The sequence below is a fragment of the Capra hircus genome, chromosome 13 (genome assembly GCF_001704415.2).
Source record: "Capra hircus breed San Clemente chromosome 13, ASM170441v1, whole genome shotgun sequence".
Lineage (NCBI taxonomy): Eukaryota > Metazoa > Chordata > Mammalia > Artiodactyla > Bovidae > Capra > Capra hircus.
In genome coordinates, this window is record NC_030820.1 from 39,439,919 (window position 1) to 39,453,103 (window position 13,185).

Sequence of the window (13,185 nt, forward strand, 5' to 3'; positions counted from 1 at the left end):
ATTAAATAACCAAATTTGTTCTGTATCTGTCCATAAATAGCATTTTTTTAAAGTTGTTTACCTTCCCAAGGCAAGCTTATCTCTGACAAGCCTAGGAATCTGTGCTCACATGGTGGGAGGGAAGAGAATATTCTAGGGGTTCAAAGGGAGGGAGGATCATAAGAATTTGAGGAGTTGGGGAATGTGCTGAGTTTTGAGAAGATCCTTACTTTGTCTCAGCCACTCCCTCCATCCTGAAAGGCATCCTCATCAGGTAGACTCTGCTGGGCTGAGAGCCACGGTCTTAGGAAACCAAGTTCTTGGATGGAAGCATCCTGACCCTCCTGGACTCCGGATTTACACAGCGACCCTCAGAGCTGCTACAGAGGTCACTACAGAGGCCCAGGGCCCAGGCTCTGGGCTCCCTGCCCTCACTTCATCCCATATCTCCACTCTTGTATATTTTTTTTTAAGGAAGGGGCTCTGTATAGCTTCAATGAGGAAGAAAAACAAAGGATCTTCTGCCTAAAGTATGTACAGACATCACTGCAGTAGACAGTCTAAACCTAAACTGGGATTGGACAGTTTCACTGGAATGCCCCAGACCTCAGCTAGCTAGTTTTGGTTTCTCACTGACTTGCTCTTACTAATTGATGCCCCGGGGAGCTACTCACAGATGGCAGTGGAGACATTCTAGGAACCAGTCATGTTAATTACATGTCTCTGCGGCTATCGAATCATTATAATTGGTTCGCACTTCCTGTATCCCACATCCTCTGTCATCCTCTCCCCCACTGACTCTGAGCTCCAACACATTACATACTTTGGCAGCAAACACTGGCCAAGCAGAGATCTGAAATGCACTTGAGAATGGGCTCGCCCTCCCGCTGCTCCTGGACCCCTAAGCCATTAGGTGAACAGCTTGAGCAAGCCTGCAGGGGTGAGGAAGCGCGTTCAGCCCCTTCACCTCCGCTACTGCAGTTGACAGCTGGCCAGCCCGACAGCAGAGCTGTGAGCAGGTCACAGCCTGGCTGATGGCAGGTGCAGCTGTGAGGCCAGCAGATCCATCCCAGGGAGGCCAACCCTGACTGCCAATCCCTAAAATCATAATTTAAATAAACAGTGTTATTTGAAGCCATTATATTTTGGGGTTGTCACATGGCAAAGCTAACTGACACAACCTATGCTAAGACCACTGTGGAGGTTGCAGCTGACCATGCCAGGTAATGTGCCCTTTGGGAGTCTTTGGAGAAAAAACTCCTCTCAGATCCTAGGACCTGGAAAAGCCAGGCAAGTAGGTTGTTTACACCTTCTGCCCTCGGTGATGCTCTGATGCTACCCTGTTGATGATCAGAGTCAAATCTGCCCCCTCCCTGCCTCCCTGCACAGCCCCGAGGCTCTTCACCTGCATCCTTGCATTTTATCTGCCTGCTGGAGCTCCGACACTGTTCATTCTGTCCCAGCATCCTTAGATATTCTATCTATTGCATTACGTGTATTTCTATGAGCAGACTCAAAATGGTTACATAATAAGCTGGAGGACAGGGAATTAACCCAAGGACTGTGTCACAGCCTTAAAAAACGTAACAAGGATGGACTTCCAAAGCGTCATCTCAAAAGACACCATCACTGATGTTCCCAGCTGGATCTGACTCCAGGTCTCACTATAGTTCTCACCCTGAAACAGAACAAAGCTAAACAACTTCATGGGAAGCACTCAGAATCCTCCACCTTCCCCAGGAAGGCAGCAGAAAAGATGACAAATATCAGGGTGTCTTGAGTGGGACTTGTCTGGCTTTGATTTCCAGCTTTATCACTTCTTAGCTGTGTGACCCCCCAAACGAGCCAATCTCTACGGACTCTGTTCTTGAGTGTCTGGTCTGTGACGTGGGGAGAGTGGCATGGATTTCACAGCCTCCTGTGAGGGTGATGGCAGAGGTGTCCCCACCTCCACTGCTATCACTACAACTCTCAGTCCTCCTCCTCCCTCCTCCTTCCCCCACAGCCCCTGCATCCATCCATCATCCTAAGAAGGGGACACAGAGCTAGGATATGTGACTGAATGCCACTGTTAAAAAGACACCATTGGTTCAGCTGATGCAATTCCAAGCAATGACTGCCTGGGGTTTAATACACACTCCTACTCAGCCTCTGACTTCCCAGGTGGTGCTAGTGGTAAAGAACCTGCCTGGCAATGCAGGAGACATGGAGACGTGGGTTTGATCCCTTGGTAGGGAAGATCCCCTGGAGGAGGGCACAGCAAACCACTCCAGTATTCTTGCCTGGAGAATCCCATGGACAGAGGGGCCTGGCGGACTACAGTCCATAGGGTCAGAAAGAGTGAGACACGACTGGAGTGACTTAGCACGCATGCATACACTCAGCTCAGACACCCGGGGTCACCAGAGGGGCCAGAGATGGAATACCTTTGCCTCGCTGTTTCTTTTCCTTCTGTTCACTTAACTTGTCCAGAGGTAGATTGGTCATCTCAACTCCGTACACTGTCCTGGCCAGCACAGCCGTCAATGAGTCCATGATGCTGGCCCATTCATGGATAAGCTCCTCCCAGTCCGTGAGGGAGGAGAGCACCCCAAGAAAGTCATCCCAGAGTTCCCGGGAAACGTACACGCAGAGGTTTGCTCGGATCCAGGCCACTATGAGCGTCTGAAAACGATGGATGGATGAAAGAATTCAATAGTCACTTGGAAGAAGTGTGCTTTTGACAAAATACTTAAAATTAGTATTAGTATGGTAAAAGTGAAAGAGGAGAGTGAAAAAGTTGGCTTAAAGTTCAACATTCAGAAAACTAAGATCATGGCATCTGGTCCCATCACTTCATGGCAAATAGATGGGGAAACAGTGGAAACAGTGTCAGACTTTATTTTTGGGGGCTCCAAAATCACTGCAGATGGTGACTGCAGCCATGAAATTAAAAGACGCTTACTCCTGGGAAGGTAAGTTATGATCAACCTAGACAGCATATTCAAAAGCAGAGACGTTACTTTGCCAACAAAGGTCCGTCTAGTCAAGGCTATGGTTTTTCCAGTAGTCATGTACGGATGTGAGAGTTGGACTGTGAAGAAAGTTGAGTGCCAAAGAATTGATGCTTTTGAACTGTGGTGTTGAAGAAGACTCTTGAAAGTCCCTTGGACTGCAAGAAGATCTAACCAGTCCATTCTAAAGGAGATCAGCCCTGGGATTTCTTTGGAAGGAATGATGCTAAAGCTGAAACTCCAATACTTTGGCCACCGCACGCAAAGAGTTGACTCATTGGAAAAGACGCTGATGCTGGGAGGGATTGGGAGCAGGAGGAGAAGGGGACGACAGAGGATGAGATGGCTGAATGGCATCACCGACTCGATGGACGTGAGTTTGAGTAAACTCTGGGAGTTGGTGATGGACAGGGAGGCCTGGTGTGCTACGATTCATGGGGTAGCAAAGAGTCGGACACAACTGAGCGACTCAACTGAACTGAAGTCGAATTTTAAAGTAAAAAGTGTTATGGGGTATTGAGTTTAATTTCTGAAAATGCATCTGATCAATGGCAATTAAGACTTGAGCTACTGTGAAATCAGTTATCATTTTGAACAAAGATATTGATTTGAAACGATGCTAGTATCTGAGGCTGGTCCTGGCGGAACCTGGGGAGCCTGTTCTGTCTTCTGAGACATTCTTGCCCCCATCTCTGCAGGGACCTTTCCCACAAGTAAACCTCCACCTGCCCCAGCTCCTGCCTGACTTGCAGCAGATGACTCATGCAGACCCTCTGCCCACCAGGCCCCAGTCTGCTCAGCTCCTCCCCTGGATGCTGGACGGGCACCGAGGGGGCCCTGCTCTCCTGAGCATGGCCCCCACCCTGCTCCCAGCCTCCTCCTCAACCTCTGCACTTTTGTTAACCCCATATCACCTTGACACCCTGCCCATCCAACTTCCCTAGCTCCTACCCATCAGCATGGAAACATGATCCAATCCTTACTTATTGCAAAAAAAAAAACAAAAACAAAAAAAACAACCTTACAAAGTTCCCTTGAATCCTGTGAACCCTGATGCCCCCTCGAGCTACAGCCCTTTCTTCCCCTTTCAAAGCAAATTTCTTAAAAGAACTGTCTGCACTCATCCATCTTCCACACTCATCCATGTTCCACACTCATCCATGTTCCACACTCACTCCACCCTCTGCCAGCCCACCTTCCACCTGGGTCTTGGTCCCCATTCTCACGGCTCCAGGGCCATCTGCTCACTGTTTAGCCCAGACGTCTCTGCTGCCTTCCAGGCCTTTCTATCTGCTCCCTGGAAGCCCACGTGCACGTCCTGGGGGCACCATCCTTCACCTCCACCATCAGGGAGATGGCCTTCTTTCTCTCTGACACATCCCCTCTCCCCAGGTGATCCCACTCAGTCCTGAGGCTTTAAACACAATCGCTAAGCACACCGACAGCCCTCACACCATCCTATCTTAACGTCTCCCATCCTACCCACACACCTGTGCTCTGTCTGTCCTGCACCTCTTCAAATACACCTGGCCTAAGGCCAAGGCCATCAGCACTTGCTGTTTTCCTAACTTCTAGTAACCTTAAGGAAATCAAGAGGAAGCAGATGGCAGAGAGCTGGGAAGGCCTAAAGGCCCAGCACTAACCATAAAGACTGATTACAACCCTCAAGAGAACATTCAAGAAGGAAATTTTCTAGTTAAATTTCTAGAAACTTTTTAAAGGCAGTCCAATTTTACTCTTGAAATTCTCAATGATTAAAACTGATTTGCTGAAAAAATCCGATTCATTTCTTACATTTGCAGTGTTTTAATTAAAAAAAAAAAAAAAAAAAGAAGACTTACCCTAAACAGTAACCCTGCCAAGCTCTGGGCAAACAAGTCCTTGATTTGTTTATCCTTTGGCTTCTGCATGACAGCTTCTGTTATCCTGAGCAGTATTTGCAACATCTGTTCCCTGGGCCACCGAAAATAAAAACTCATGTTATTAATCACACCTCCAAAGCACTTATACATATAGGTACAAGAAATTCTCGTAAGAATTCAGCAAAATGGATAATCACATGTTATTCAAAAGTATAAAAAAGGCTGAGCACTGAAGAATTGATGCTTTTGAACTGTGGTGTTGGAGAAAACTCTTGAGAGTCCCTTGGACTGCAAGGAGATCCAACCAGTCAATCCTAAACAATATCAGTCCTGAACATTCATTGGAAGGACTGATGCTGAAGCTGAAACTCCAATACTTTGGCCACTTGATGCAAAGAACCAATTCATTGGAAAAGACCCTGATGCTGAGAAAGGTTAAAGGCAGGAGGAGAAGGGGACGACAGAGGATGAGATGGTTGGATGGCATCACCGACACAATGGACATGAGTCTGAGTAGGCTCCGAGAGTTGGTGATGGACAGGGAAGCCTGGCATGCTGCAGTCCATCGGGTCACAAAGAGTTGGACATGACTGAGCGACTGAACTGAAGTGAATTCAAAAGTATCTGAATGACAGTTACAGAATGAACACCTTACTTATCAAAATAAACTACTTTATGTTACCATGGTTCAACAAGTATGTCTCCTATGCCCAGATCAACAGACAGGATCACAAGGGTCTCACCGCAGCCTGACTCCCTCCCCTTGTAAAAATGGGGGTGAGGCTGTTTCTCCGGCTGTATCAGCCCCTCGAAGGCACTCAGCGGAGAGCTGTGCTTAGGTGAACTTAAGCAGCACTCTTACATTTTCACATCCATGATTTTACCTAACCTGAGAAGTCCGCCTATTGTGACAGAAAATAATGTGGACTTTTTGGGGAGGTCTGCAGCCAGCAGCGTCAGGTGGCCGAGACCCAGAGCACTCCCACTGGTAGGAAGGAGGGTTGGGAAAGGTTACCACTGGGTGCTCAGGCCGTGGAGCTTTCTGCCTGGAAGACACTGACTCTGTGCACAGTGCTGGCCCCCTCTACCACTGAAGACTGTGGTCACCACACCTCCATCACAGCGCTCCATGGAGAAGGGGGTTTTATGTGAAAGGTCTTTAAAGAGTATAAAATACTAGGGACAGGAAATAACACCTCCCATTGTGATTGCTGTCGTTCAGTCACTAAGACATGTCTTCCTGATCCCATGGACTGCAGCATGCCAGGCTTCCCAAGACAGAACTCTGCAGAGGCAGCAGTCTTTGGGGGAAGAAAGCCCATGTATTTCCTTTCCATATTATGGAGTCATTTATCCTGAGTCCTTTGTTGTTTTCCAGTCACTCATTTGTGTCTTCACGACCCCATGGACTGCAGCATACCAGGCTTCCTGGTCCTTCACCAACTTCCAGAGTTTGCTCAAACTCATGTCCATCGAGTCCATGATGCCATCCAACCATCTCATCCTCTGTCATCCCCTTGTCCTCCTGCCCTCAATCCTTCCCAACATCAGGGTCTTTTCCAACGAGTCATTTCTTCGCATCAGGTAGCCAAAGTATTGCAGCTTCATCTTCAGCATCAGTCCTTCCAATGAATATTCAGAGTTGATTTTCTTTAGGATTGACTGGCTAGATCTCCTTGCAGTCCAAAGGACTCTCAAGAGTCTTCTCCAATACCACAGTTCAAAAGCATCAATTCTTTGGTACTCAGCTTTCTTTATGGCTCAACTCTGTGCTATGGTGACAAATTCTCTCGCACAGCCAGAGGGCGTTTTTCTCTTACAGCTGAGGTACATCCTTCATGTGTTTCCCCAGATGCCATGGAAGCAGAGAGCAGGTTATCTTCTGCATAAGGGAGAGAAATCACCAGGTCCCTTTAACTACTTGTTCAAGATCTTGTGCATGAATCACTTGTTCATCCTTGGAACTTTGTCCTCATTAGCAATAAAACCAAGAATCAGTCCAGGTCGGATAATGAGATCTCAAATCTTGGCTCCTTTAGACAGCTCTCACGTTCCTGCATGTCAAAACAGTGTTTTCTCTGAACACCGTGCTGGATCCCATTCTGCAACTCTAGGCTCTCCTGCCCTGCTCTGGGTGACCCTGTCCGACTCCCATCCCAGTCTGTGTAGGCACCCCCGCTGAGCCTGCCCGTCCGGCTCCCAGGCCAGGGATCTTGCAGGCTCGGGAGAAGAGCTCTGGGGTCAGGGGGGCCTATGCACACACGCCTGGAGCAGCCGGTGACTTTGAGGAGGACGTGGGAAGAAACGCTGCAGGGCTGGGGACAGCTGGTGGCCCACCCTGTCCAGGGTCCCCATGGGCTTGTCACAGCTGGAGGGCTGCACCTAGGGTCAGCTCTGCCTGTGCGCCTTCTGTGATGCTCAAGAGAAAGAAAAAGGGCCCCATCCACACCATCCGGCAAACTGAGAACAAGAAACATAGTAACTTTCCAATAAAACCCCAGTCCCAGTCACTGCTATCAAAAACAGTCCTGATGGAGGCTAAGGCTGACACGGACAAGGGGACAGGTTTAACCTCTGAACCTGAGAAAACTTGGGAACCACAACATTCCCACACAGAGTCTCCTGGAAGAGAATGGGGTTGCAAAACGACCTCTGGTTTGGCAAATTCTTTGCTCACAACTCTGACTTCCGCTTGCTCCTTTGTGTTTTGTGAAACACTGGCAGAGGTGGGCTGGGGCGGCAGGCAGGGGGTCAGCTCTTCCTGTCTCTTCGTTTTCTACTTTGTCCTCATCCCTTCCCACACCTGCCCAGCCCCATATAAGCTGTCCCCTCTTTCAGGGTCACTTCTCAGCACCTCCCGGGCTATAGCCTGGTCTGGGCCACAGAGGCTGGGCTCCACGCACTGTCTCTCCTTCCCCTGGCACACACGTACAGCGCGTAGCGGCACATTGTCGCATACAGGCGGAGGTGGCAGGAGCCTCCCTGCAGCTGGAGGGCCCTGGGCACTGGCTCCCCCCTCCCACCCGCCCACTGCCCAGCATCCACCTCACCACACCGGCTGCCATCTTGTCCTGCCCAGGATCCACCAGGCCTGCGACCTGCAGTTCCTCCCCGTGGGGATGTTCTTCCTTCCCGGCCCCACTCAGAGAGGACTCCCCGGCCTCCAGGCTGCCCACCCCAGCTTTACTGCTGGACCTGCCTGACCTGGCCCCTGGTTTCCTCACATCTCTCAGGCCCATGAGGGCCAAGGCCTCTCAAAGGGCAGGGACCCGGTTCATCGAGTTCACCCTCCATCCTCAGAGGAGAAAGCACCCACGTTATTTACGGCATGAAAGAAGGGAGGGAGGGAACTCAGGGCTTGTCTGGTACTTCAACACACAGGAGGGTCTGCTGCTGGGGGGGAATCAATCATGTCCTAGGCTATGCTCTGCGGACTTTTTTCTTGGGGAGTATTTTAATCTATACCAATATTTTGATTTTTAGAATACTTTTACCTGGAAATCTATGAATTATTAAAGAAACAGAGAGTTGTTTCATTTTCTAGAATTTTCACCCTCAAAAAGATGGTCAAAAATACCGAAATATTACTGATACACTGGTACACAGAACTCATAAGAGTTTTCAAAGGAAAGAAAAGCATCAGAAACACCTGATACAGTTGGTCGAAGGGGCAGGCATTTCAGCCAAAAGCTGTCAGCGTCCCTCATACTTTCATCACTGACACAGCTGTGAACTCTTGTTAAAATCGCCTTGCTCACCCCTGTAATGTTTTAATGATGGCTCCTTGGTTTAAAAGTCTGGGAAAGATGATCCCAGAAGGTACAGCTTCGAATGATCCTTTTTTGACGCTGGGGGTTCCTGAATTTGTGAATCTTCTGCCCAGTCGGCTTCCTCTGAGCCCACCCACTCCTCACCTGAGAAAGAGAAGGGCCGGGCCTGATACCCTGGAGGTCCTGCCAGCTCAGTCCTGCCGCATCCCTGGGGTTTCCCCAGACAGACCCTCCCATGGCTCCCTGAGCGCCAGCTCCACCATCCAGACCATAGGCTGGAATTGGGGACCCTGAGCACTTCTGAGGGGCAGGTGCCCCCAGGGGTCTGACTGTAGGGAGGTGCTGACTGCGCCCAGGCAGGTGGTGGTAGCGGGGCACTGCTTGGGTGGGAGGGACTTGCAAGGACTGGACTGGAGAAGCAGTATTACTACGAGACTATCCTCCTCACACAGGAGGGAAGAGGAAGGGGTGATGGGCTCCAAGGCTATTGTCTGAGCTGAGAAACCTGGGAGCACCCGACGGGCTGGAGGGATGCACAGACGCCCCTCGCAGGAAACTCTCATGCACTGCTTACCTCTAGGGTATCATCAACACAAAGACACCAAACAAAAAACCAGCAAGCAGGAAGGAAACACTTCACACGAGCATATTTCACGACGTCACTGCAGTTCAGTGCACTCTGATAATGTATTGCTGAAAACAATCATTTTCCCAAAATAAATTCGGGAAAACTTCAACTTTACAGCAATAAAATCAGCTTAGAAGTGTTTTGGAGCGATTAGCCAACACTCCTGGGATTATGGATTATGATATCATCAACCACCAGTTACTGCTTTTGCACAAAACTTGCTTGATGACAGTTTAAAATGCAAGAATCTGCTATTACATCATAGGATTGCTTACTTTTAATTTGAGATTTCAAAAAAATAATAATGAAAACAAACGAACTATCAAAGTACTGGATACTTACCTTCATAATTCACCGACATGTTACAAAAGACTGATTATCATCTCATGGTTCACTTTGCAAACCTATTTAATAAGTGGAGGCTTTCACATTTTTAATCATTACATTGAAAACAGAAACATGTGTTTTACGATATTAATTAATTGAAAATACACTCACCAGGTTGTTTTATTCATTGTCAGCTCCATTATCATGCGCCTAAAGATAATCAGAACAGCTTTGCAGGCATCAACTTGCTCCTTCAAGAGCATGGGAACCTCCACACATGGCTCCAGCAAAAAGACGTTTGCAGCATTTGTCAGAAATACCTTAAAACCAACAAATGTTATGTGAGAAAATACAAGTAAACAGATTTTGGTGTGTGTGTGCTCAGTAGTGTCTGACTCTTGTAACTCCATAGACTGTAACCCCCCAGGCTCCTCTGTCCATGGAATTTCCCAGGCAAGAATACTGGCGTGGGTTGCCATTTCCTTCTCTAGGGGATCTTTCTGACCCAGGGATCAAACTCACGTCTCTTGTATCTAGTGCATTGGCAGGTGGATGGATTCTTTACCACTGTGCCACCCGGAAAGCCTCAGTTCACCCCTTAGAATCGATTTAATACTGACATCTGAAAGACCTTTTCTAGAAAAATAACTGCTATCACTTAGGGCCTTCCCAGGTGGCTCAGCAGTAGAGAATCCACCTGCCAATGCAGGAGACGCAGGTTTGATCCTTCGGTGGGGAATTTCCCCTGGAGAAATGAATGGCTACCCACTCCAGTATTCTTGCCTGGGAAATCCCATGGACGGAGGAACCTGGCAGGCCACAGTCCATGGGTCACAAAGAGTTGGACACAACTTAGCACACACACACATTAATATTGCAACTTTGGAAACATTTGAGTCAGAAAGGCTTCTGGAGATTTCTTTTTGACGTCCTCTAAGACAGGAACATCATCTGTGGGTAAGTATTCCTGGTGGGGTAGGGGTGGGTAGTGGGGCGGGTGGGCAGGGAAGGCAGGGGCACAGTGGTCAGATAGTGGCTGGAAAAAATGACCTGATTCTCGCTGAGTCTCCACCTTTGCTGACTTGAAGGCCTTGCTGACAGGAGGCAGCCAGTGCCACCCAAGGGGCAGCCAGCAAGTGGGCAAAAGCACATGGCCAACACTGCCCATCTTCCAGGAACATGGATTTCCAATATGAGAAACATGTAATGCCGCAGAATACAAAACTCAAGGGAATCTTAGGATAAAAACTGAGACATCAAAAAAATGTAGGTAGTCCACCAAGGCCCCGTGCTCTGCCTCATACCTTTAGGATACAAGTTCCCTATCCTGTACCATCAGTGATGCGAAGAGCTGACTCATTTGAAAAGACCCTGATGCTGGGAAAGATTGAAGGCAGGAGGAGAAGGGAATGACAGAGGATGAGATGGTTGGATGGCATCACTAACTCAATGGACAAGCTCTGGGAGGTGGTGATAGACAGGGAGGCCTGGCGTGCTGCGGTCTGTGGGGTTGCAAAGAGTCAGACACAACTGAGCAACTTAACTGAACTATCAGTAGAGAACTGGGAGAAGCAGGGGTCCAGGCTGCCCTGTAGGGAGCCACTGCTCTGCTGCAACAGAGCAATGTGCTATCATTTATGTGGAAGACGCTCTGACCCCTCGAGTCAGGACATTCTGAGCTGTCAACTCGGTGACAAGGATGGATCCTCTCTACCTTCTAGAGCTACAGTCCCTCTTGGTTCTTTCTGTTCAACAGCACAAATACCAAGGATCTAGGGAAAAGCAGAGCTGGCTCACTTGCGGATGAAATCCATTTAATACAACATCTCAAAACAGATGCACAAACTAACCAGAGGAAATGAACACACTCAAAAGTCAAGAGGGCAAACTAAAATGTTGGCAGCCTCTGTGATTATTTTATGTGAGATTAAAAATGTATCATGTCTCAATCTTCTAGGAAGAATCACAAAATAAGCACTATAAGAGTTGATAACAGATGATAGCAGCAATTGTGAGAATTTACTAGCCTTCAAGTTAAGAAAAAAGAAAGCAAAGAACCTTTAGACTAACAAACTATAGCAGTTTGAGTGACAATGTTTTTTTTTTAAAGTGTGCCATAGATGGTATATTGCAATACAGATCCTTTTTAATTCATGTACTTGGCTTCTTGATTGAATGTTAAACCTTTGCAAATTCCAAAGTGAGGAGTCTTCATATAGTATACTTCTTTCATTTTACTTTTTAAAAAAACATCAAAAATGCAAGCTAGGGAATTCCATGGCAGTCCACTAGTTAAGACTTCACTTTCTAATGCAGGGGGTGTGGGTTCAATCCCTGGTTGGGGAGCTAAGATCCCACATGTCTTGAGGTAAAAAAACACAAAATATTTTTTAAAAGAGGCAATATTATAACAAACTCTATAAAGACTTTTAAAAAAATGGTCCACATAAAAAAAAGTCTTTTAAAAAAATGCCAGCTCCTTGAGTATTTATTACCATGTTAGTATCAGTTAGGGAAAAAAATAAATCAACAAAATTAATATACCCAAACTGTATTTGTCAAAGCAACTATAAAACAGTCTCATCTTATCAAACCTCCATTTGGCTGCTTTTTCCTAATTAACCAAGTCAAGGACCAAGGTACTCGATGAAATGAGAACAAAAACAGCTGTTTAAATCTAAACTGAAAAAAATTTTAAAGCTCTAGAGCTATATAATCAAGTCGAAATATTTTTCCTGGTTCATATAAATAGATGTAACTTCTTCTAGAAAACAAATAACTCATCTGAACTCAGGGTAAAAATAAGCACTTGCAACCCTATGGGCGACTGTGGGATGGCTAACCATGGCAGCTGGGCAGTGAGCTAGAAGGAAGGGGCAGGACAGGGACTCCTGTGAGCTTCCTCTAGTAGGCGCACAGATAACACTGATGAGCTGAGCCAAAGTCCTCTGAAGCTATTCATTTAAAATCATCTTGATTTTTTTAAAAGGTAATTTCAGACTTGCCAAATTTCAATGAAAAAGGAGAAAATTCATTAGTTACAGTATGTGCTGTACTGTGTACTTAAGTCACTCAGTCGTGTCCAACTCTTGCGACCCCATGGACTGTAGGCTGCCAGGCTCCTCTGTCCACAGGATTCTCCAGGCAAGAATACTAGAGTGGGTTGCCATGCCTTCCTCCAGGGGATCTTCCCAACCCAGGGATCGAACCCAGGTCTCCTGCATTGCAGATGGATTCTTTACCATCTGAGCCACCAGGGAAGCCCAAGAATACTGGTGTAGGTAGCTTATCCCTTCTGTGGGGGATCTTCCAGACCCAGGAACTGAACCAGGTCTACTGCAATGCAGGCAGATTCTTTACCAGCTGAGCTACCAGGGAAGCCCCATAATTACAGTATATGAAACTGCTAATGAACTTGAAAACCAAAAGGATCCCATGATAAGGAATCCTCTCAAGAGACAGATGACAAACACAGCATCACTGAAAACTGGGTACCATGCACGCCACACCCATGAGTGCCTTCCCCAGACCCTAAGCCTGGCCTTTGCGTGGGAGGCTTAACTGGACAGCTGAATGTAGATATGGGGAGGAGGGTGGAGGGCCAGGCAGCGGGGGAAAGAGAGTGA

At 47.5% G+C, this 13,185-nt stretch overlaps 1 protein-coding gene across 3 annotated transcripts in view; it reads right to left on the bottom strand.

The window, feature by feature from the left end:
- The window catches only part of RALGAPA2 (Ral GTPase activating protein catalytic alpha subunit 2), a 269,854-nt gene that overhangs the window by 182,383 nt on the left and 74,286 nt on the right, over positions 1–13,185 (bottom strand). For all 3 annotated transcript variants that reach the window (XM_018057261.1, XM_018057259.1, XM_018057260.1), the window contains exons 13-15: positions 9,731–9,879; positions 4,814–4,925; positions 2,406–2,643 (exon numbers count right to left, since the gene is read on the bottom strand). In XM_018057261.1, coding sequence (XP_017912750.1) covers positions 2,406–2,643; positions 4,814–4,925; positions 9,731–9,879 — 499 coding nt within the window. The remainder of the gene's footprint in view (positions 1–2,405; positions 2,644–4,813; positions 4,926–9,730; positions 9,880–13,185) is intronic.